Raw genomic sequence first — 21538 nt, forward strand, 5'->3', positions numbered from 1 at the left:
CAGCATTTAGGACCTTTAATGGGAATCTTTCTAAGCTTCAGTTTGTAAAAGCAACAATGCTAACTGTAGCTCCAAAATTAAGCAATGCCTACAGCAGGAGACAGGAATCAAACCAGTGACCCATACATCGCTAGCCACAGATACACCACTACACTGCAGCACATGAGGCATATTATGCAACATTGCTCCTCCTCCTCCACACAAAACAGTGGTACACTGTTATGGGGTTGACTCTGCATTTCTGGACTGGGATATATTTAGTGGTCCTTTGTGTAAATGTGTTGCAGGAACCTTGCATTCTGATCTTATTAACATGCCTTCCTGATTAAATGAAGTCACTTTCATCAAAGCATCACAATCACTGAGCAGGTATTCATGTTTCTGAACTCATTAATTCTCTATGCTTGACGAGCATGACTGGAATCCATGCAAATGACACAATGCACTTTTTAATGTACGATTCGGTATGGGCCAATGTATTGTTTTACAAATTTTTCTCATTGCTTTTCCTGCTGCACTCGCTAACCTGGGTGTCCCAAATATGCACACCAGCTGTCTTGCCACTTCTGTTCTGGAGATATGTTTGTTTTCGTTTCAACATGGCGATGCCATGGCTGATTACATCAAAGTATCCATATAGTTTTTTTAGTCTTGTGAGTCATTGGCTGGAAGAAATGGTGTCTTGCTTTACTCTGTTGTATGCAAATATTACAACAGGCAGTACTGTATTCCAGCTCTCTGTTCAATGACAACGTACATCCAGAGGGATGTCTTATTTGTGTACTGCAAGGAAACTTCTCTATGAATGGTAGGCAGTTATCCTGTGGTTGATATTGCATCATCATGAAAGTACTTCTGAAGTCAATTTTGACTGCAACACTTTTTCAAGAGATGATCTAAATGTCAGAATTATATCTTCTACAAAGAATTTCACAATTTCTGAAGCTTCCACAGTTGGTGCAGCCTCGGTGACCATGCACTGGGTCAGGTACTTAGCAGGCACTCACAACCATTTATTCTCGTTTGTTGATTTGGGACACCTCAATAGGACATCAATTCCAATTCAGTGAAATAGAGCAATGGCAGGGCAAATTAATTCTGTATATCCTGGAATTAAGATAAATGTTTCCATCATTAGCATTCCCTGCAGTGGCTCACATAACAATTGAAATAAAGAGATTTGTCCAATAATTCCTACTTTGGAATCTACGCGTATCAAGGACAGGCAACACTTGCATTTAAAAGTTTTGAGGCAGAGTCACTCCAAAATATATATTAAAATAATTTTTCAACACTGTATTACAGAATTTAAATTATGATGGTGAATATTGAATATTACCCACACAAATAATGAGAGTCAAAATTTTTGGAACTATTGATACAAAGTAATATTTCTTTTGAAAAGGTAGTCACTAGTCTTAAGCCTGCACTTTGAAATGCCGTTTAGCTCTATGTTGTAGAGACTTGGGGGCACAACTTCTACACACTACAGCTCCTATGAGCTTTCTGAATGCTCAACCAGAGGAGCCTAAGGGTGTCCTACCAATTTCCAAATAATTTTCATTATTCACTGCTTACATCAGATGGGAATGAACAAAGTGGCTGAAACTCAGCTAACAATTCCCTGTCTCTTACATCTCTACTAGATGGCGTACCCGACTTTGCTCATGGAGTTGATACGAGATTGTGTGGTAGTTGGAATAAAAGGATAAACTTTAAAGCATAACAGATAAAAATGTTTACTGACAACATATTCTAACTTTTTACAGTACTTGTTTATAAACAACATTTTTCCATTTTGTTATCCGGGATATGAATGTACATATTTTTGAATTTTCTACTCAAGAGCAAGCTGCATATAGTTGACTGTGGCAGAAGCAGGAGTCTTTGAAATTGATGCCGCAATATTTTAAAGTTTGTCCTTATGCTTTGTTATGTAAAACTGTAGGCTAATTTGATTGGAAATTGCAGTCTTTTAAATTGGAATGGCAGTCCAGTAGAGATCAGTACTATTCTGGGGATAAATAGTGAGTGTCCTGTCATAAATTTGGCTGCCATGATGTTATTCAATAGCTGTTTGATGATCATCCTTGTCCCGTTACGCAGTTTTGGCGAGTTGAAAATTCTGAGTAGTATGACTGAAGATCCAATTTTAAGTCAGACAGTGTAATGGCATTCCTGGTATTGCAAAGAGTTTAGAAATCCCGTAGGGAAGTTCACACTTTCTTCAATGTTAACCATTGTTTCGATCAATTTGTATATTCTCTCTTCACTGGAAATTTTCTTTTGAATATTAAAGTTGACATCACTGACAATATTATTTTTATCTGCCAAAACTGCTCTTTCAAATAGCCAGTTTGGATTAGTATAGTTGTGAACAATGTTTGGATAAATTTGGTTGATGAGTTCATTTTCAGCAGTGGCTAAATTGCAGAAATCTTTCGATAGTTCAATCTCTCATTTTTTGTTAGTCGCTGTATTTGTATGTGTGGCTAGAGATGTGATTTTTTTTTTTTTTTTAAAGCATGAAATAATCTCGGCTGCTGGTATTGGCTTGGAGATAACTGGAAGTGATTGTTGAAAATCTCCTGAGAGTGAGTAGAGCACCTCACATCACTTTAGAGTTTCCTTGTAATTCTTATAATGTTCTGTCCATGGCTTCAAGGGACGTTTTATGTGCCATTGTGCATTCATCCTAGAAAGTAAGTATAGCTTGCTTTAGAAGTTCACCCAGTCCAGATGCTCTTGTGATTTTACACACTGGAAATGTTCTTTGGCTATATTCAACGGTAGTTGTAGAGTGGAATGGGCAGTGAAATTTCCTTCCATAAATGTTGCTGCAACGCCAGATGATGCCAGTGCTAGTGTGATGGGTTGTTTAGCAAGTATTTCTGCCAGCAACAGATTTATTAAAAACGTTTTCCTGGTGCGTCCTAGTGCATCCAAGTAAATAATTCTACCATGTTGTCAATTTGGCCCATGATAATATTGAAAATTTCATTTTGATTGTCTCTGAGGAATAGTTTGTTGTGAGTAATATATTTAAGCAGTTTGTTGATGTAGCTTTCTCCTTTGTAATTTCAAAGTTTAGGGTACTGATAGCAGCTTTTTGGGGTGCTTGCATCAAGTTGTACTAAGCTCTGGTGATTTATTGGTAAACGTTTACCTTCTAGGCGAATGAGTGTTTCACTGATGACTTCGTTGGTTTCAGTACAGTATGTCATCAATCATACTCTGTTTGAAGGAGTCTCACAGCTGTTTTACATTCAATGGATCACATTTTCTTAGAATTATGGCAAATAAGTCTATCATCTGTTCCGCTGAGGCTGTGAACAAGGGTTCTTGTAGGTTAATTCCCAGAGGTTGTCATTTTCCAGTAGTCCTAAGCATTTTCGTGTTTTTCTTGTACATCTGGCACAGGTAACTGTCAACAACCCTGAGATCTATGAAACTTGTTGATCCCCATAATTCGTGTAGCAACATCATGAGATACAACAATGAAAACAATCAATTATTGATAAAATTATTTAATTGGATAGAATGGATGTTATCTATCCAATTAAATAACATCACGGCATAGAAACATTAAGCATTGTTTCCACGTACAGTGCATACTGACCTGGTGAGCCAGTTTTCATGATACCTGGATGATCTTCTAATGGAATTCTTTGTTTTTGTTGTTGAAAGATTTTTCTTGTTGTGTTCCATGTATAATAGGTAGGGACACCAACATATAGTAATGTTTTTGTGAATGCATCCGTCTGGCACAATTGGTAAAAAGCTGTTAATGTTGTGTTCTGAGGTGGTTCGCTTGCAACTTTTCTGGCGATGTCTTTTGTGAAGTAAACTCGTACACTCTCCAAATGCATTGCTAGATGTTGCACAGTTGTTTCGCATTCATGTACGGGAAAAGCAAAAATCTGCTGAGCTGCTTCATTATTGCGGATGTATCTTCCCATTTCGTACACGAGGTTCTCTTCGCTTCTGTTTTGTTATTTGCTGACTTTGGCTATTTGAAATACTGTCACATCACTTCCTTTTTGTTCACATATTTATAGACATATTTGATGCACTTCACTGAATTGCACTATTCTACGTTTGTGTGTGCTTGGAATATTTTGGAAAGTAGTGTGTTATATGGTACTACTCATTGATTATCTATTTTCAGTTCATCACTGCCTCATATTCATATTTTTTCTGTAAAGCCACCGTTGTTGGGTGACTATGTTCTGTATTTGGGATCACCATCAGTTCTGGTTAGTGTGTTGTCCAAGAATGGTTTTGGTTTTTTTTTTGCACATTTTCCATCACTCATACATGACGAATTGGGGTTTAATGGCCAGGATGGTCTGTGCATCATGTCTTTCACTACTCTGTCATACAGTTCCAGATTTTCTTATGGACTGGGAAAGTCAGGTTCGATGATTGTCAATATCCATGGGATGAATTCAGTCGTGTAACCATATGAAATTGTGTTAGTGAGGCAGTCCTAGTTTTTGCCCCCACTCAATTGTGTACATCCAGCTTCTAACAGTTCCAAAGATGTGGTATTTTGTGATGACTTCAATAAGTCTCATTTCTTCTTGTCAGGAAACTCTGGCTATTATGTTGTGTTGATGCATGGGGGCTTGTCCCATTCTTTGATTCCTGTATACAACAAGTTGCATGTGAATGTTATGAAGAGGTCAGATCATCCATATTTAATTACATAGGTCATGGCAGCTTGGTGTGTTCATGTGTGTGTGTCTCTCTGACTTCCTATGTATGGCGAGAGTAAGATTACCACAGTTCCAATGTTGGCAATGTTTCCATCATTTATGATTCTGCTTTGAAGGTGGATGCATAGTTTCTTCTGATTCAGTCTTCTGTAAAGCATCTGTTCCGCTTTTATTTTTGCGCATGCATCTACCAGGAATTGTTGGAATAAACAGTGAGTGTTGAGAATGTGATTGTGTATTTCATTGTCCCTGATCATTAAGCATTGATTTGAATGACTGCTTCACTACCTGAGCCATCTGGATCCTTCCCTCCACCACCAGCTTTTCTAAACTGTGCAGATGGGAGCTATCCTTCCAGCACATTCTCTGCTCCCGTAATTATCCTGACCTCAACCTACGGTAAAATTCTGTCCCCACACCCTCCACCCAACAGTTTCCAACCCTTCCGCTCTATCATCTCCTCCCCATTCTTGCCTCCCACCCTGCTGATTTGCAACGCTCTCTCAATGCATCCCCCCCCCCCCCCGCCCAATCTTTACCCCACTTCTCTCCTTTTTTCTTCCTTTTTTACCCCACGTCCCTGCCTCACAATCTCCTGATGCCTGTTGGCAGTCTAATCCCTGCACACTCCACCATACAGTGTTTGTTTCTCCCCCACCTGTACACTACTATCCCTTCCTCTTTCTCACCTCCTCCAGATTGCTGCTTGCATCCCCACGTGATATTGCATTCCGGCCTGAGATGCTGAAGTTCGCAGTTATGTGTGATGAGGTGTGTGTGTGTGTGTGTGTGTGTGTGTGTGTGTGTGTGTGTGTGTGTGTGTGTATGTTTGTTTACTAATGAAGGCTGTGATCGAAAGTTATATGTGAGCATCTTTTAATCATGCTGTCTGCAACATGACGTGTCTTCTTTGCGATAAGTAGCTATCTATCTTTTCCTAGATTGTTGATATTCCTACCTGGAGTCTCAATAGTTTGATTTTTGCCGAATGGCTTTCTCCCCTCCTACAACCCTCTGATGTTTTCCTTTCTTACTCTTCTCTATAGCAGTACTCTTCTCAGTGTCCGTTCTTTCTCTGCTTTCATGTGTTTATTTACTGCCTTCCAAACTGTATCTACTTCTGGGCCACACTGTATTAACGACCGTCAGTGCACAACATAGACTTCATCACCACGTGGACTGTTTGCTGCATCCAACGCCCCATACCCTTACCTCCGATAGTTAATTACATTTATTCCTATTGATCCCCCTTCATCCCTCATCCAGACATACTTTAGAGTTTTGTTTCCCACACCTGTCAGTGTCACATGAATTTTTGATCCTCGATCTGACCCATCCCCCCTCCATCCCTCTCTTATTGCAATGCACACACACTCCCATATCTCATTATTCCTTTTCACCCACGTTTATGTATGTTTTTAACATATTTGTGCGTAGTTTTAGGTGGTTACATGGATTTTTGCATATTTTTATGTATTTGGGCATATTTGTACATATCTCTGCATATTTTTACATATCTTTGCGTATTTTTACGTATCTGTGCATACTTTTACGTATCTGTGCATACTTTTACGTATCTGTGCATACTTTTACGTATCTGTGCATACTTTTACGTATCTGTGCATACTTTTACGTATCTGTGCATACTTTTACGTATCTGTGCATACTTTTACGTATCTGTGCATACTTTTACGTATCTGTGCATACTTTTACGTATCTGTGCATACTTTTACGTATCTGTGCATACTTTTACGTATCTGTGCATACTTTTACGTATCTGTGTGTATTTTTACGTATCTGTGTGTATTTTTACGTATCTGTGTGTATTTTTATGTATCTGTGTGTATTTTTATGTATCTGTGTGTATTTTTATGTATCTGTGTGTATTTTTATGTATCTGTGTGTATTTTTATGTATCTGTGCATGTTTCTGTGTGTCTTTATGTATTTTTTACACATCTTTATGCATCTTTTTGCTTATTCAGCTGCTCTCACAATCACAACACCTATTTTCCCCATTTCCTTTGCACCATTCCTGCCTCCATCTTTCTTTACCAGTTCAGAAAAGTATCCCTTTCCCTGGGTAAAACCTAGTCCCGCATCCTGTTACTCAAATACTGCCTTAACCACGGAATCCCCCCCAAACAGCCTAACTGTAAAGATTCCTTTCTCAGGATCCCATCCCTCCTTTCACAATGACCTACACATTTTCAGATTCTGCCAATCCCTGACCCTGCAAAACCACATCTCCATGGCACAGTCATCCCAGAACCACCTCTGCTCCCTCAGCAGGATACTACTACTCTACAATCCCTACTCCATATATCACATCTCTCAAATTGAATCCCTTGCTCTCCAGCACCTGGAGGAGCACTCCAGACACAACCTCTATAAATTATCCAAACTGCTGACATCAACTGCTGCCTCAGGGCACCACTATCCAATCTCTATCATACCCACAATGTTCCTCCTCGTCCACCCCTCATAGCAGCTAAACCCTGCCTAGCTGACCTTTCCAACTTGCCACATCCTCCAAAACTCCTTACCAAACATCCTCCAAATCCACAGCTAAAACAGTCCTAGAACACTGTTAACCATTCTACCAAAACCCTCAGCTCCACAGAAGTTTCAGTCCTATTCAAAGGACTCACCTTTAGCTGTACACCCAAATTTAACTAAGCTGGACTTGTCAGAGACCTACTCTCCTTCTCCTGATTCCTGCAATAGATGCACTTCTTTGCAGCCAGTCCCTCCAACCAAAACCACCCTAATTCCAACACTGAACCCTGCTTCTTCCAGTTCATACCATCATACAACCGTGATCTTTCTCCCTTCCCAACTAACCACCCACTGGTCACATTCTAGGTACTCCTTACCTCGAACTTAGCCTCACTGTCCTTCCCCAGGTCCCTTCCTCAGAAAACCTAGCTTTTATTAGAAAAAAGAACAGCCATACACAACCACAAAACAAATCCTGACCTAATCATCCTATCTGCAGATAATTGTTCCATCACTGTTGTCATGAATCGCAGTGACTACTTGGCAGATGACATCCACCAATTGGCTGACTACTCCACCTATAAACTTTGACAGAGATATCCCATCCCAGAAGTCCAACACAAACTCCAATCCCTGCTTAAAGCCTTAGGCCCCTCCCAGAACATCTCCCCTGAATCCATTTCCCTCCTCACCCCTATGTCACCCTGCATACCACCTTCTACATGCTCCCCAAAATCCAAAAACCCAACAATGTCAGCCCCATTGTGGCTGGTTATTGTGCCCCCACTGAAATAATTTCGGTGCTCTCTGACAAACACCTTCAACCAATTGCCTGTAATCTAGCTTCCCACATCAAAGGTACCAACCATTTCTTTCAGCAACCCTCCACCATCCCTATCCCTTTACTTCCTGGATCCATACTTGACACTGTTGGTGCCAACACTCAATACACCAACGTCCCTCATACTCAAGGTCTTACCACTACTTAACACTACCTTTCACAATGTCCTTCAAATTCCAAATCCACTACCCATTCCTCATACACCTTACTATCTTTACACAAACCCACAACTACTTCTCATTTGAAGGGAAGGTATATAAATATATCCACAGTGCAGCCATGGGTGCTTGCTTGGCACGGTCCTATGCCAACCTTTTTACAGGCCATTTAGAGGAGCCTCCCAGAACACCAAACCCTAATCTGGTTCAGGTTCATTGATGATATCTTCATGATCTGGACCCAGGGCCTAGATACCCTATCTTCGTTCCTTCAGAACCTCAACACCTTCTCTCCCATCTGCTTCACGTGTTCCTCCTCAAAACAGCGTGCGATCTTCCAAGATGACCTCATCCTCTGTGATTGCTCCGTCTGCACCTCTGTCCACATTAAAGCCCCAACCACCAATACTACCTGCATTTTGACAACTGTGATCCCTTTCATGCCAAAAAATCCTTCCCATATAATCTGATTACCCAGGGCTGGCATATCTGCAGTGACAAAACTCCCTTGCTCAGTATGCTGAGGATCTCACCAAGACCTTCATAGACAGGCATTATCCCCCAGACCTAGCCTGCAAACAGATCTCCCATGCCATTTCCCCTCACAACCCCAATCCTCCTACCACCCCCAAAAACCAGCCACAAAGGAGTGTCTGTTCATCACCCAGTACCACCCCAGACTGGAACAACTGAACCATATCTTCACCAGAGCTTTGATTACCTATCACCATGACCTGAAACGAGGGGCATCCCACCTGAGATACTTCCCACCCCTCCTAAAATAGTGTTCCATCACCCACCCAACCTCCTCAACATACTAGTCCATCCTTATGCCACTCCCAATCCCAAACCCTTGCCACAAGGATCATATCCCTGTGGAAGACCCAAGTGCCTTCCCAATCCACCTACCCAGCACTTCCTATTCCAGTCCTGTCACAGGTTTACCCTACCCCATCAGGGACCGGGCTACCTGTGAAAGCAGCCATGCCATTTACCAGCTCTGCTGTAATCATTGCACAGGTTTTTATATTGGTATGACTACCAACGAGCAGTCCACCACGATGATCAGCCACCTCCAAACTGTGGCCAAGAGCAAAGTGCACCACCCTATGGCACGACATGCAGCTGAACATACGACACTTGATTTGAATGGCTGCTTCACTACCTGAACCATCTGGATCCTTTCCTCCACTGTCAGCTTTCTGCACTGCACGGATGGGAGTTATCCTTGTACGGATCCTGGTCTCAACATACAGTAACATACTGTCCCCATACCCTCCACCCAACAGTTCCCACCCGCCCTCTGTCCTATCATCTCCTTCCCGTTCTCATCTCCCACCCTGTTTATTTGCAGCCCTCTGCCAATGCATTCACCCCATCCTTCCCTGCTCCTCTCCTTTTTTCCTGATGCTGCACCTGTTGGCAGTCTAGTCCCTGCACACTCCATCAGACAGCGTTCGTTTCTCTCCCCACCCATACACAACTATCCCTTTCTCTTCCCCACCCCCCTCCAGACAGCTGCTTGCATCCCACATGATGTTGCATTCCGGCCCAAGATGCTGGAATTGGTGGTCATGTGTGCGTAAGGGGTGTGTGTGTGTGTGTGTGTGTGTGTGTGTGTGTGTGTGTGTGTGTGTGTGTGTTTACTGACAACGGCTGTGGCCGAAAGCTATGTGCGAATGTTTCTTAATTGTGTCTGTCTGCAACTTGACATGTCTTCTTTACAGTAAGTAGCAATCTATCTTTTCCTACATTGTTGTAAATGTACAGAAGAAATATGCATACAAAAACTACCCCATTACCATTATTAGCAAGTTTCTTTTTGTGAGCATATTGTACCAGAGTACTAGACAGATACAAATAACTGCTGCATACTGTGAGCCTGAAAATAGCAAAACATGAATTCGATGTGCAGCTTATATAAGGCAATACTTTGGAAATGAGCTTGAAGAAGAACTACTGAATTGTCAAAATTTTAATGAAATGGCAATAGACCACTTTGCAGTGCAAAAGAGGAGTTAAGCTGGTCTCATCTATAAACAAATCAAGAACAGAAAGAAAAATGTGATTTAATAGGTGATATGAAGCAATTCCTTTATTGTAGCTACATATTTAACCTACTAAACGGAGTACTTAGAAATGCGTAGTGACGACATGTTTTTCTACCAATGTTGCATTTTTCCAACACAACCAGAACAAACCATACTAAAATGATGCATTTAGGTGTGATCTAATACGTGGTGTGCCACTTAAACTACAAATTCTCGTATTACACAAGTATAAATACGAAAACCAACAAATACGGTGTTCTAGCTTTGCAAACACTTGAATCAACACGGCCCAAGACCCAAGATATAGAACCATCACTGTTTCATCTTGTGAGCTCATTAATGCCACGGACTGAACGCACAAAAGACATTAAACATCACAAGTTTAGGACAGAAAACATTAAGCATGCAGTGAAGCTAACATGCACTGCATTAAAGATCTCTCCATAATGTGTCCTTTTGTACACTTTGTTGTGATAAGGTGTCAGGAAACGTGACATTGGTGGATAAATATGCTACCTACAAAACTTACACTGAGGTGACAAACGTCGTGGGATAGAGAGATGCAGATGTACAGACGGAAGTATCACATGTATAAAAGGGGAGCGCAGTGGCAAAGCTGCCATTTGTGTTCAGGTGACTCATGTGAAAAGGTTTCCAACATGATTACGGTCAATGAAGGCAATTAACAGACTTTTACATGCAATGGTAGTTGGAGCTAGATGTATGGGACATTATATTTTGGAAATCGTTAGGGAATTCTATAATCCGTGATCAACAGTGCCAAGAGTGTGGTGAAAATATCAAATTCCAGGCATGACCTCTCACCACGGACTACACGGTGTCCAATCGCCTTTACTTAATGACAAAGAGCAGCTGCATTTGCGTAGAGTTGTCAGTGCTAACAAACAGGCAGCTCCGGGTGAAATACTCACAAAAATCAATGTGGCACATACAACAAACACATCCATTATGACAGTGCAGTGAAAGTTGGTGTTAATGGACTATGGCAGTAGATGACTGACATGAGTGCCTTTACTAACAGCACAACATTTCCTGCAGCACCTCTTTTGCATTCATGACAACCGAGGGCCTGGTCAGATGAGTCCTGTTTTCATTTGGTAAGATCTGATGGTTGGGTTCGAGTGTGGTACAGGCCCTACAAAACCATGTACCTAAGTTGCCAACAAGGCACTGGGCAAGCTGGTGGTGGTTCCATAATGATGTGGGCTGTGTTTACATGAAATGGACTGGGCCCTCTTTCAACTGAACCATCACTGACTGGAAGTGGTTAGATTCAGCCATTCATGGATTTCATGTTTTCATGATGACGCGCAATTGTTCATGACTGGTTTGAAGAATGTTTGGGACAATTCAAGAGAATGATTTGGCCATCCAGACCACGACCACCTGACATGAATCTCATTGAACATTTACAGGACATAATCAATAGGTTTGTTCATGCACAAAATCCTACACAGGTAATACTTTTGCATTTATCGACATTATAGAGGTAGCATGGCTGAACATTTCTGCAGGGGAGTTTCAACAAGTCATTGAATCCATGCCACACTGAGTTGCTGCATTACCCCAAGCAAAAGGAGGTATGACCCAATATTTGGGGGTATCCCGTAACTTTTGTCACCTCAGCATATCTTGGAGTTAGCTTTTGGTGTTCTTTAGCAGTTGATTATGGAATGGAAGGGAGAGACAGTACAGAGTCTTTTGGCTACAGTGTACGCTTCATTTTCCAACTGACCATTTTTCTGCACTGCAGTTGAATTGGTTGTAGCAAATTCTGGGGTTTCAGATTTGTTCCATCTATGTTGATCTGCCTTATAGAAGTTGGTACTAATGACTGAAGAACTCCTCCTTGAATTAGCGATACTGCCTCATTCAGGCTGGGTTCACTGATAATTCCAGCCATCTGGGTTTTCCATAAGCAGACCTCACTAGCTCTTATGTCTTCTCTTACTTCTTGTAACATTAGCAATTTGAGGTCCTGATGGACATCTGTGACTGCCAACAAAATATCACAAATATGTCCACCATCTTTCACTGCACTCTTTTGTGCTACATTGCCTTGATGGGCTAACATACATATCTACGGAAACATATGAGTGGTAGTCATAATCTGATTTTAGATGGGAAAGAGGGTGTACTGTACAGAACTGCAATCAACTCTGTCTTAGCTTTCATCTAAAGCATCCTATTCCTTTCTACCCGGTGCCTGCTTTGCAACCCCAGAATATATTATGGCCCTATATTTATGTAGTAAATTGTTTGTTTGTTTTTAAAAACTTTATTTGAAAATAAACTGTGATCCACACTTTAGTAACAGATTGTTATTAGAAGTAGAGTAATACAAAACTATATTGGTTCAGAGGGCTTGGTAGCCACAACAGAAATGTCTTTATGTCTTACTTAAATACCTAATGACATTGTTTTCACTTCAACAACATTTCATGTCCAAGTTTTTTTTATGTAATGAAAGTCACAAGAAAAATTCAGATCATCACTGAAATGGTTAAAATTGTTTTTATTTAGGCAGCTCCTGAATCTCTAGTTTCAAACTAATTAAAATACATCTAAGGTCTCTCTCCATGTTCGAACAGCTGTGGTGTTTTGTTTTCATGGCTAATGTTTAGTATCTGGTCTCTCATAGGTATGTAGATGAGAGCTGTAAAGGGACTTTTAGGCTTCCTTTTCCACTCCTGGATAAGTAGGAAGGAAACAATCAAAATTCTTCCAACCCCATATGCTGAAACTGTTCTTTAGCATTTGAATGACATTTCAATTGAATTGCATCTTCTTGTATTTCATTGGAAGTGTAAGCACATCAATTGTGAAGGGTGATCTTACTAATTTGCACCACCCATCTTCTGAAGACAAATAATGAAATTATGTTTGAACTCTTCATGGAGTTGTTACAAGTGTTTACTGATTGTAACTCTCCACTCATTGACTTCACACTGTTGCTTATCTAGAAGTTTACTTAATTGACAAAATGATTGCAAAGTTAGTTAGGGGGCATTTAGGTGATACTTCTGTAATGGTCTTTTTTCCAAGAAGGCCCTTGTGGCATCCATTATTGTGGTGTTTCTCCCTTGTAGTTTCAAATTCAGATTGTTCTGGGTTTCAAAGAAGTCTGCAAGGTACACTGGGGAAAACATTGAGCTGTCATCAGTAAATGAATGATGAAGCTCACCTTTACCTTGACTCACAAGAAATAGTGCTACTTCATATAGCCTTCTAAGCACATTGTCCTTCAAAAGCATTGGACTTAAGGATTGGTGTTCAGCACTGAGATCATTACACAAGACACAGATAAAACGAGTATTCCTAACACTTGGCTTAATTTTATTAATTACACTGATAGCCAATTTCATTGTACTGCTCAGTTTCTCAAGTAAACAAGAGCAAATAGGATCAGTATTTTTTTTATTTTATTTTTTATTTTTTTTATTTTTTTAAGGAAGCCAGAACATGAATCTAACATGGCTGGGGCTCCATCAGTACAAATTTCCATAACTCTATCCCAGGACAAACCATTTTCAACCAAAAACTCAGTAATGCCAGAAAATACATAACAACCTTTTCATGTTGCTTCCAAGTTTTCAGAAAGCAATAGTTCTACCATTATTTGCTTTTTATCCACAAATCAGCAGTGTACTATTAAGTGTTGTCATTGAGCTACGTAAGTAGAATCATCACACTGCAAGATAAAAAAATAGAGACATTATCTTTTAAGTAACTGTTCTTTCACATTCAGGACCATTTCCTCAATCCTACATTGGACACTGTTGGTTGAAAGAGGTGTCTTATCCATTATTCACTATCTTCTCCAATAACAATTCTAGCAGTTTTAAGAATGGAAGGTTTGACCAGTGGCTCATCAATAAGTAGATGATGTTCCAGATGCAGAGGTCACAATGAGTCATTACTAAGGACAGTATCACACACAATACACTGTCTTTTTCACTAAAGATGAGTCCATACTTAATATATTCTTCATTACACAATCTTCTTTTTGCAGACTTTTCACTCATTGTAGAAAACCAATAAAAATACTATTTACTTCTACAGAGTACAACATGTATCATACTGAGTTAACAATGCAAAGCACAGGCTGAAGAATGTGTTGTGTCAGCAATAACTTGGTGACGCACAAGTCAAAGCTGATGCTGTCAACTTTACAACAAATGCACTCACCAACTGTAATAAGGATATCAAATTTTTGACTGCATGATTCTGCTTTCCTCTGAGCTGTCTGCAACCTCCCCCCCCCCCCCTCCTCCCCCCCCGGTCAACCACTGATGTAAGATATTTTGAGTTGTTACAAATGAAGAAAAAATCTGGGCAGCCAAATTATGACTAAAACATTCCTTCTCCCAAACATAAGGCCAATATTTTACAACTGCCCCCCCTCCCAGTCAGTAGTTAAACAAACATTTTTCCTTTTGGGTGAATAAAATTTTCATGAAAAATGTTAGGGAAGGGGCAGGGTTGGAGGTGCCTTTACAGATTTCACAGGTTTCTAAAGGGTAGAGAGCATCTTGGGGAGAAGCTGATTTATCTGTAGCACAATAAGTTTCTGTCTAAGTTGTTCAGTCACATCAAATGTATCAGGTAACTGACTATTATGTAGATAACATGCCAGTCATGTGATGGAACAAGACTTTAATTTGCCCTACCTGAATGATTGACTACACAAGTAATAACTTGGCCCATGGTAACTACTGAAGAAGTGTTGGGAAGGGAGGGTGGGAGAGAAGGGCAAATAGCAAATGGAATATTTCAACCAAGTGCAGAGTTGAACAGAAACAAGGCTTTACACATACCCACACATTACACATTCAGAAATTTTAAGTCAAAGCATAATAATACTGAGCGTTTTACTCACTGTCCACAGCAGACAGCAAATCTGCACATTTACTTTCAAGTTCTGCAATTCTTCTCTCTGCTTCAATTTGATATTCTTTGGCTCTCTCTCTCTCTTCCTCAGCTGATTTCTTAAAAAAGAAGAATGAAAATATATAAAGTCAATTCTGTGTTGGTTTTAATATACTATTAATTTCTTTTCATACAAGATGGCAACAGCAGCAGTGTTAACTGTAACCGCTAGGAAATCATCTAAGCTATACTTGTGGTGACCCTTTTCTTCTAAAATAACAACATTTAATGTCATAATCTTCTGTAGAATATGTCACTTCTTTGGTTATAAACACCACTTTTAACTGCAACTGAACAACAACATTGTTCTTAGAATATCAGCAACATCAGGAACCACAGACACACATAACCCATTACGCGACAATTAACTAGAGATGACAGTGCACTAGTAATCTCACAATGAATGTGATTGCTAAAAATATAGCATCTTGAAAGAGGTGATGGTTTTTCCAACCCCAGTTTCACATATATTTTCAAAAAATGAAAAGAGAGAACAAAAACTGTCCTAACTGATCTACAATTACACAAGCATAGAGATCATGTTAAGATGATCTCTGACTCTGGAGGAGTGAGGTTCAGATTCTCATCATACTGTTTGCAACTGATACTTCTCTTTACTTCATATGAAACCCTCAGAAAGTTCCCCGAATATGGTCAAAAGCAATCCCTTCCTTCACCTGTTGCCAGGACTTCAAACCCTGAAGGGTTTGCAGTTGTGATAGTGGTCAGTTCTCATGCTGTAGAAATCACAAGAAACAACATTTTTATGTTGGTGATTAATTGCTTACAAATAAGGTTCCCAGCTGTACCCAACAAAACTTATAATAAATCATGTCACTCTCTGCCGCCCCTCCCCCAGCCATCTTCCTCTTACGCTTTACAGTTAATTAATGAGGATATTTGAGACACATTATTAGATTGGATCAGATAAATCTGATAAGCACTGAAAACCATTCCTCAAACAAAACTGGATTGACTAGGTCATGAGATATTGCCCCTAAGTGTGTGTGTGTGTGTGTGTGTGTGTGTGTGTGTGTGTGTGTCTGTGTGTGATGTCATCCACTTGTGAAAGGCTTAGAACAGCATTATTATATCAACATCTTTGTTCTTAATTATTCTCCTAAGGCTAAGCTATATTCATCATACACACATGCGGCATAGTAATCTAACTTCACTTGTTATTGAAATACTGTATACTTTCAAAAAATACTGTCATGAGAATGATTATTGCCAGTAAACTTACAACTGACGTTTTGTCTCATACTAATTATATTTTTAATAATCTGCATATTTCAAAGTTCACAGTCAAGTTTGGGTGTGCCGAGTAGAGGTGGGAGGCCTCATTCACCTTTGGGAACTAGTTCACTCATGAGTAGCTCATACTGGGATCTATTCATCTTTCCTCACCCACTGTTCCATTTTTTTTGTTTAATCATGTACTACCGCATATGTAAGTCATATTTTAATTTACTTTCAAATGGCCAGTAATTTAAATATTATTATTATATATATTAAATATTTTTATAAAAAATAATTCAGTATCTGTTAATTAACATTTCCATTTGTTAATATGTAAGGAATTTAAATAAAATTAAATTGAAGTTGTTTCTAGTAAGTATCAAACCAGTGGCCTTACAATTACCAAACTTTTGCATTATACACTCAGGGTATTGCATCTATGTTGTGTATATGGAGTTAGTTTGTACTGAGTGATTAGAGTTAAAGTGCAGACACTCAAGGAGGTTCCATGTGGGCTGTAATTATTGTATGGCATCAATACTTGGTAGATATGCTAATGTGTTAATGTTGAACCAATTTACACTGAAAACTAATTAGTTCCACCTGTGACCACCAGGTGCAAATCTGACATTGTATATTGTTTGTACGACGTGCACACTGGCATCTGACAAGCCCTAACATGGGTGATCAGCATTGCTGTCAAGAAGAGAGGCCACGTGTTTAACCTATTTTATGTGAATGGTAGCAATGTTAGTGCTGCACTGAGAGAGCATCACTGAGGAGAGGACCAATGACAGTAAACGGTTTAAAGAAGATAATGAAATAAGAAAGCATGGGCAAGCTTGATGCTGCGTCTGGAAGTTACTGACAAGATTGTTGTTCCCATAACTGACACTGCAGCACATGCCCCAGATAGTGTAGTGATGTGCATTGTCACCAGCGTCATCTATCCCACAGTACACAGTAAAAGTTTTGCGGTCATTTTATACTGGTACCCATATAAAATTCAGAGGTGCAGCAACCAAAATCTCATGAACAGTAGTAATGTTTTGATTTGCTCTTCAGATTCTGGTATTGTTCAAAGTTGATGACATGTGGCTGGGCAATATTCTATGGAGTGACAAGGCACATTTTACACTAAGGGTGCATGAATATGTAGAACTGCTGAATTTGGGGTACTTTTAAACCGTGTGTTTGCACTCACTGGTGTGGATTCACAAGTGCCTTTATTCCCAGTCTGTTCTTCTTTGTAGAAAATACACCCAGAGGGCCTGCCAAGTGCAACGTTATGTCTGCACATTATCAAAATTTACTTGTACGGCATATGATTCCTCTTTGGAACAGTGCAACTGTGTGCAATCCATTGTTTTCAAGTTAGAGGGGGCAAACAACTGATGTCACTTGCCCATGGAAACATCTGCTTAATGCAAGCTTCAATGGATGTGGTATTTCCAGAGGTTTTCCAGATGCATGGCCTACAAGATCACCTGATCTGAATCCGTGTGCCTTTTGGCTCTGGTGAGATCTAAAAGAACCCATTTACCAGGGACACATTTGTTGCCTACCTCACCAGAAGGTCAGTATATATGAACATGTTGCTCACTTTCCAACAGAACTATGGTGATACAATAATTTTACAGATGTAGCATCTCATCTACATCTCCAGTGCTTATATAGAACAAACTGTTTAAGCAGCTGTTAATAATAAAATAAATATTATACCCTTCTCACAGGTTTGACCTTTTCTGATCACATTCTGCACCTAATCCATTACACATGGAAATGTTTCTATACAACTTTCTTGTTTTCAGGTCACCAGATCTGCACCTGGTTATGAGAATGGGAAGTTTCTCCCCCCCCCCCCCCCCCCCTCCCCAGCATAAATTGGTTCCACATTAACACATCAGAATATCTATCAAGTTTCACAATGACATGGTAATTAAGCCCACACTGATCTCTGTGAGTAGCTGCACTTTAATTGTAACCACCCAGTACTTGAAAGAGCTCAAATATTCCAACTTCAAGGCCAACTTATCGAGTTTTTGAAAATTGCATTGCACTGCTTTAGGAAATTGATGTCAGACCACTGGCCCTCAAATCTATAAGTATGAAGAACCCTAAAATGGTTCAAATGGCTCTAAGCACTATGGGACTTAACATTGGAGGTCATCAGTCCCCTAGACTTAGAACTACTTAAACCTAACCAACCTAAGGGCATCACACACATCCATGCCCAAGGCAGGATTTGAACCTGGCACCTTAGCGGCAGAACAGTTCCGGACTGAAGCGCCTAGAACCGCTCAGTCACAGTGGCCGGCTGAAGAAAACTGAAGAGGGCTGATCATATATACATCAAACTCAAGTGGCATCAGAAATTTTAAAAAATTCATACTAAAAAGATGGTGACCTGAGCAAATTAAACACATTAGAATGAGCTCCAGATAGTCCAATTGAATTTCAAACTCTTCAAATGATTACCAGCTGTGCCTCATACACTGAAAAGTGAAAATGGTACAGGGAACTGTCTTGAGAAATTCACTTAATCTCATTTTAAAGTTTTATTTTTTACCACCACACACACACACACACACACACACACACACACACACACACACACACACACACACACAGAAACAAACAAACAAACTATTGTCATTAACAAATATTACTTGTTGCTGCCTGTGGACACTGAAAGGCGTCCACAAAGAAACATACGTCAAAATTTCGAGAACAGTTTAAAACTGAACGAGAGTGGGCTAATGCAATGAATGAAATGATCTACAACAAAACAAAAGGAACTACAACAGAATGAAGAACAATGAAGCTGGAACAAGGAATGGATGACAACCCAAAACAGAATGAGATGGAGGTAGGAATGAGACTGACCTGAAGGAAACTGTGAATGACCATTCCTTAGAAGTAGTTCCTCAGTCCTTCCATTTACTTCACACTCGTTTGTTTGTGAAAGACCCACCTCTAGTACGGTGAGTGCAGATCTCAATTACTCACTGTCTATAAACTAAAATCAAACTGTGAACCAGGAAAGTTTCATGGTGCCAGAACAAGGAAAGGTACATGCTGCCATTTATAATAGTATAATTTCGCATTGCAAGTTCATCCCTGAGGCATTTGCCATGTTCAGCATATATGAATTCAGATTACATGTAAATAAAAATGAGTGTCTGATCCCAAAATTTGTTCAAAATGATGTCTCCATCCCTGTTGGTTAAATTATCCAAAATTCTAACTGCCTCCATTATTACACTACTTTCGAAGTTACATTTGACCATGGTGCAGGTATCTTCATATTTTATTTCAAGATCAACTGTAAGCCAGTGCTTAGCAACTGTTCTTTTAGTTACAATATTATGAAAAGGATAGTTGCTACTCACCATATAGCGGAGAGGCCGAGTTGCAGATAAGCACAACAAAAAGACTGTCACAAAATAAGCTTTCTGCCAACAAGGCCTTTGTCAAAAAGCCAGGTCAGACTACTAGAATCTGTCAAATACAGCCCAACATGTTTACTAGCATGTCAATGACACATTTGTAATGAAATGGAGTGGATAAAATTTGAGAATACCTGCAGCATCCCTGCTCAATCAATCACTGTATAAAATGCACAAAGGAAATGTAGAAATAGGCTCAGTTAAATTTATATCTTGGTTAAGGGAAGAACAGATGGATCATTGAGCCACAACATCCACAGAAAGTCCAGCCACACCCAACTCTCTTAATGCTAAAAAAATCACTAGTCTTCAAATACAAGCCTAATCACAAGAAGAAAGCAAGAAAGATTAGGGTTTAACATCTTGTAAACAGCGAGGCCATTAGAGATGGAGCACAAGATCAGATTGTTTCAAGAATCGTGAAAGAAATCAGCTTTGTCCTTTCAATGGAACTATTCTGGCATTTGCCTGTAGCAATTTAAGGAAATCACAGAAAACCTAAATCAGGACTATACGATAATTGTAGAATATTGGTCGACACAGCACATTCAGTATCACACAGAGAAAGTCTCACCTAAGAAATGCAACATCTGACAGATGTTTTCAATGATGTTAGTTAACTGGAACAAAAAGGTAAGTGTGGCTTACAAGTCAACAGGATTTTCTGTAGAAACTGGGATGAAAGAAGATATAGCCAGAATCATAAAACAACCATGTGCTGGCAGAAGATTATGAGAACACTTGGAATACATGATTCACAATGTATAGTAACACATGAATAAAACCAAAAGGTCAGTTATATTGTTTTAAAGATGATCTAAGCCCGTAAAACCTGGATAATTATGACATATCCCGTGATAAAGAATTTCATACATTTGAGAAATTATTAAACCTGTAGAACAAGATTTTTCATTACACTGACCCAGAAGTTTAGTGTCTACACCAAACTGTTACTATCTTCAAATTTCATTTCATGATCACATGTGAGAATCCTTCAGTCATTTGTAACTTTGATGTTCATAAGATGTAATGAACATCAAAGTTACAAATGACTGAAGGATTCTCACATGTGATCATGAAATGAAATTTGAAGATAGTAACAGTTTGGTGTAGACGCTAAACGTCTAGGACAGTGTAATGAAAAGATGGTCAAATCAGAATGTTGGTTAATTTAACTAACAGTAATCAAGGCTCTAGTTTGATTAAAGCATGGGATTCTAAGCCCTTAAATCTCACCAGAAGTCATGTCAAGATGCAAGAAACACCTCTTCAGAGAACAAGCAAGAGAGCACAATGGTCAATACCAGGAAACAATCACAGCTGTAAAAGACAGCATGTGACATTGTTTGTCATATTCAAAATTTGGTTGAGAGTCCAGATTGCAAGCAACAGAGATCTAGGCTCTACACACTTGAAGATCACAGGTAGGGAACCTTCTAAACACTGTGAAAAATGATGATGTTACCTCAGCTGCAACGGTAGAGATTATTGATTTTGCTGACGGAACTTAAAAAGCAAGTTGTATTTTGGTTTTCTTTGTGAGAATATATTAAATTTTGTTTGCCAAACATATTCTTCAAGAACTTCTAGGGTGACCTGATGCCAAGGTTATTTCTTAAATATACTTTATAGCC

At 39.5% G+C, this 21538-nt stretch overlaps 1 protein-coding gene across 2 annotated transcripts in view; it reads right to left on the reverse strand.

Moving 5' to 3' along the window:
• LOC126479837 (golgin subfamily A member 1) overlaps positions 1 to 21538 on the reverse strand; it is a 130670-nt gene that overhangs the window by 17266 nt on the left and 91866 nt on the right. For both annotated transcript variants that reach the window (XM_050103819.1, XM_050103818.1), the window contains one exon: positions 15167 to 15275. In XM_050103819.1, coding sequence (XP_049959776.1) covers positions 15167 to 15275 — 109 coding nt within the window. The remainder of the gene's footprint in view (positions 1 to 15166; positions 15276 to 21538) is intronic.

The sequence above is a fragment of the Schistocerca serialis genome, chromosome 1, assembly GCF_023864345.2.
Source record: "Schistocerca serialis cubense isolate TAMUIC-IGC-003099 chromosome 1, iqSchSeri2.2, whole genome shotgun sequence".
Classification (NCBI taxonomy): domain Eukaryota; kingdom Metazoa; phylum Arthropoda; class Insecta; order Orthoptera; family Acrididae; genus Schistocerca; species Schistocerca serialis.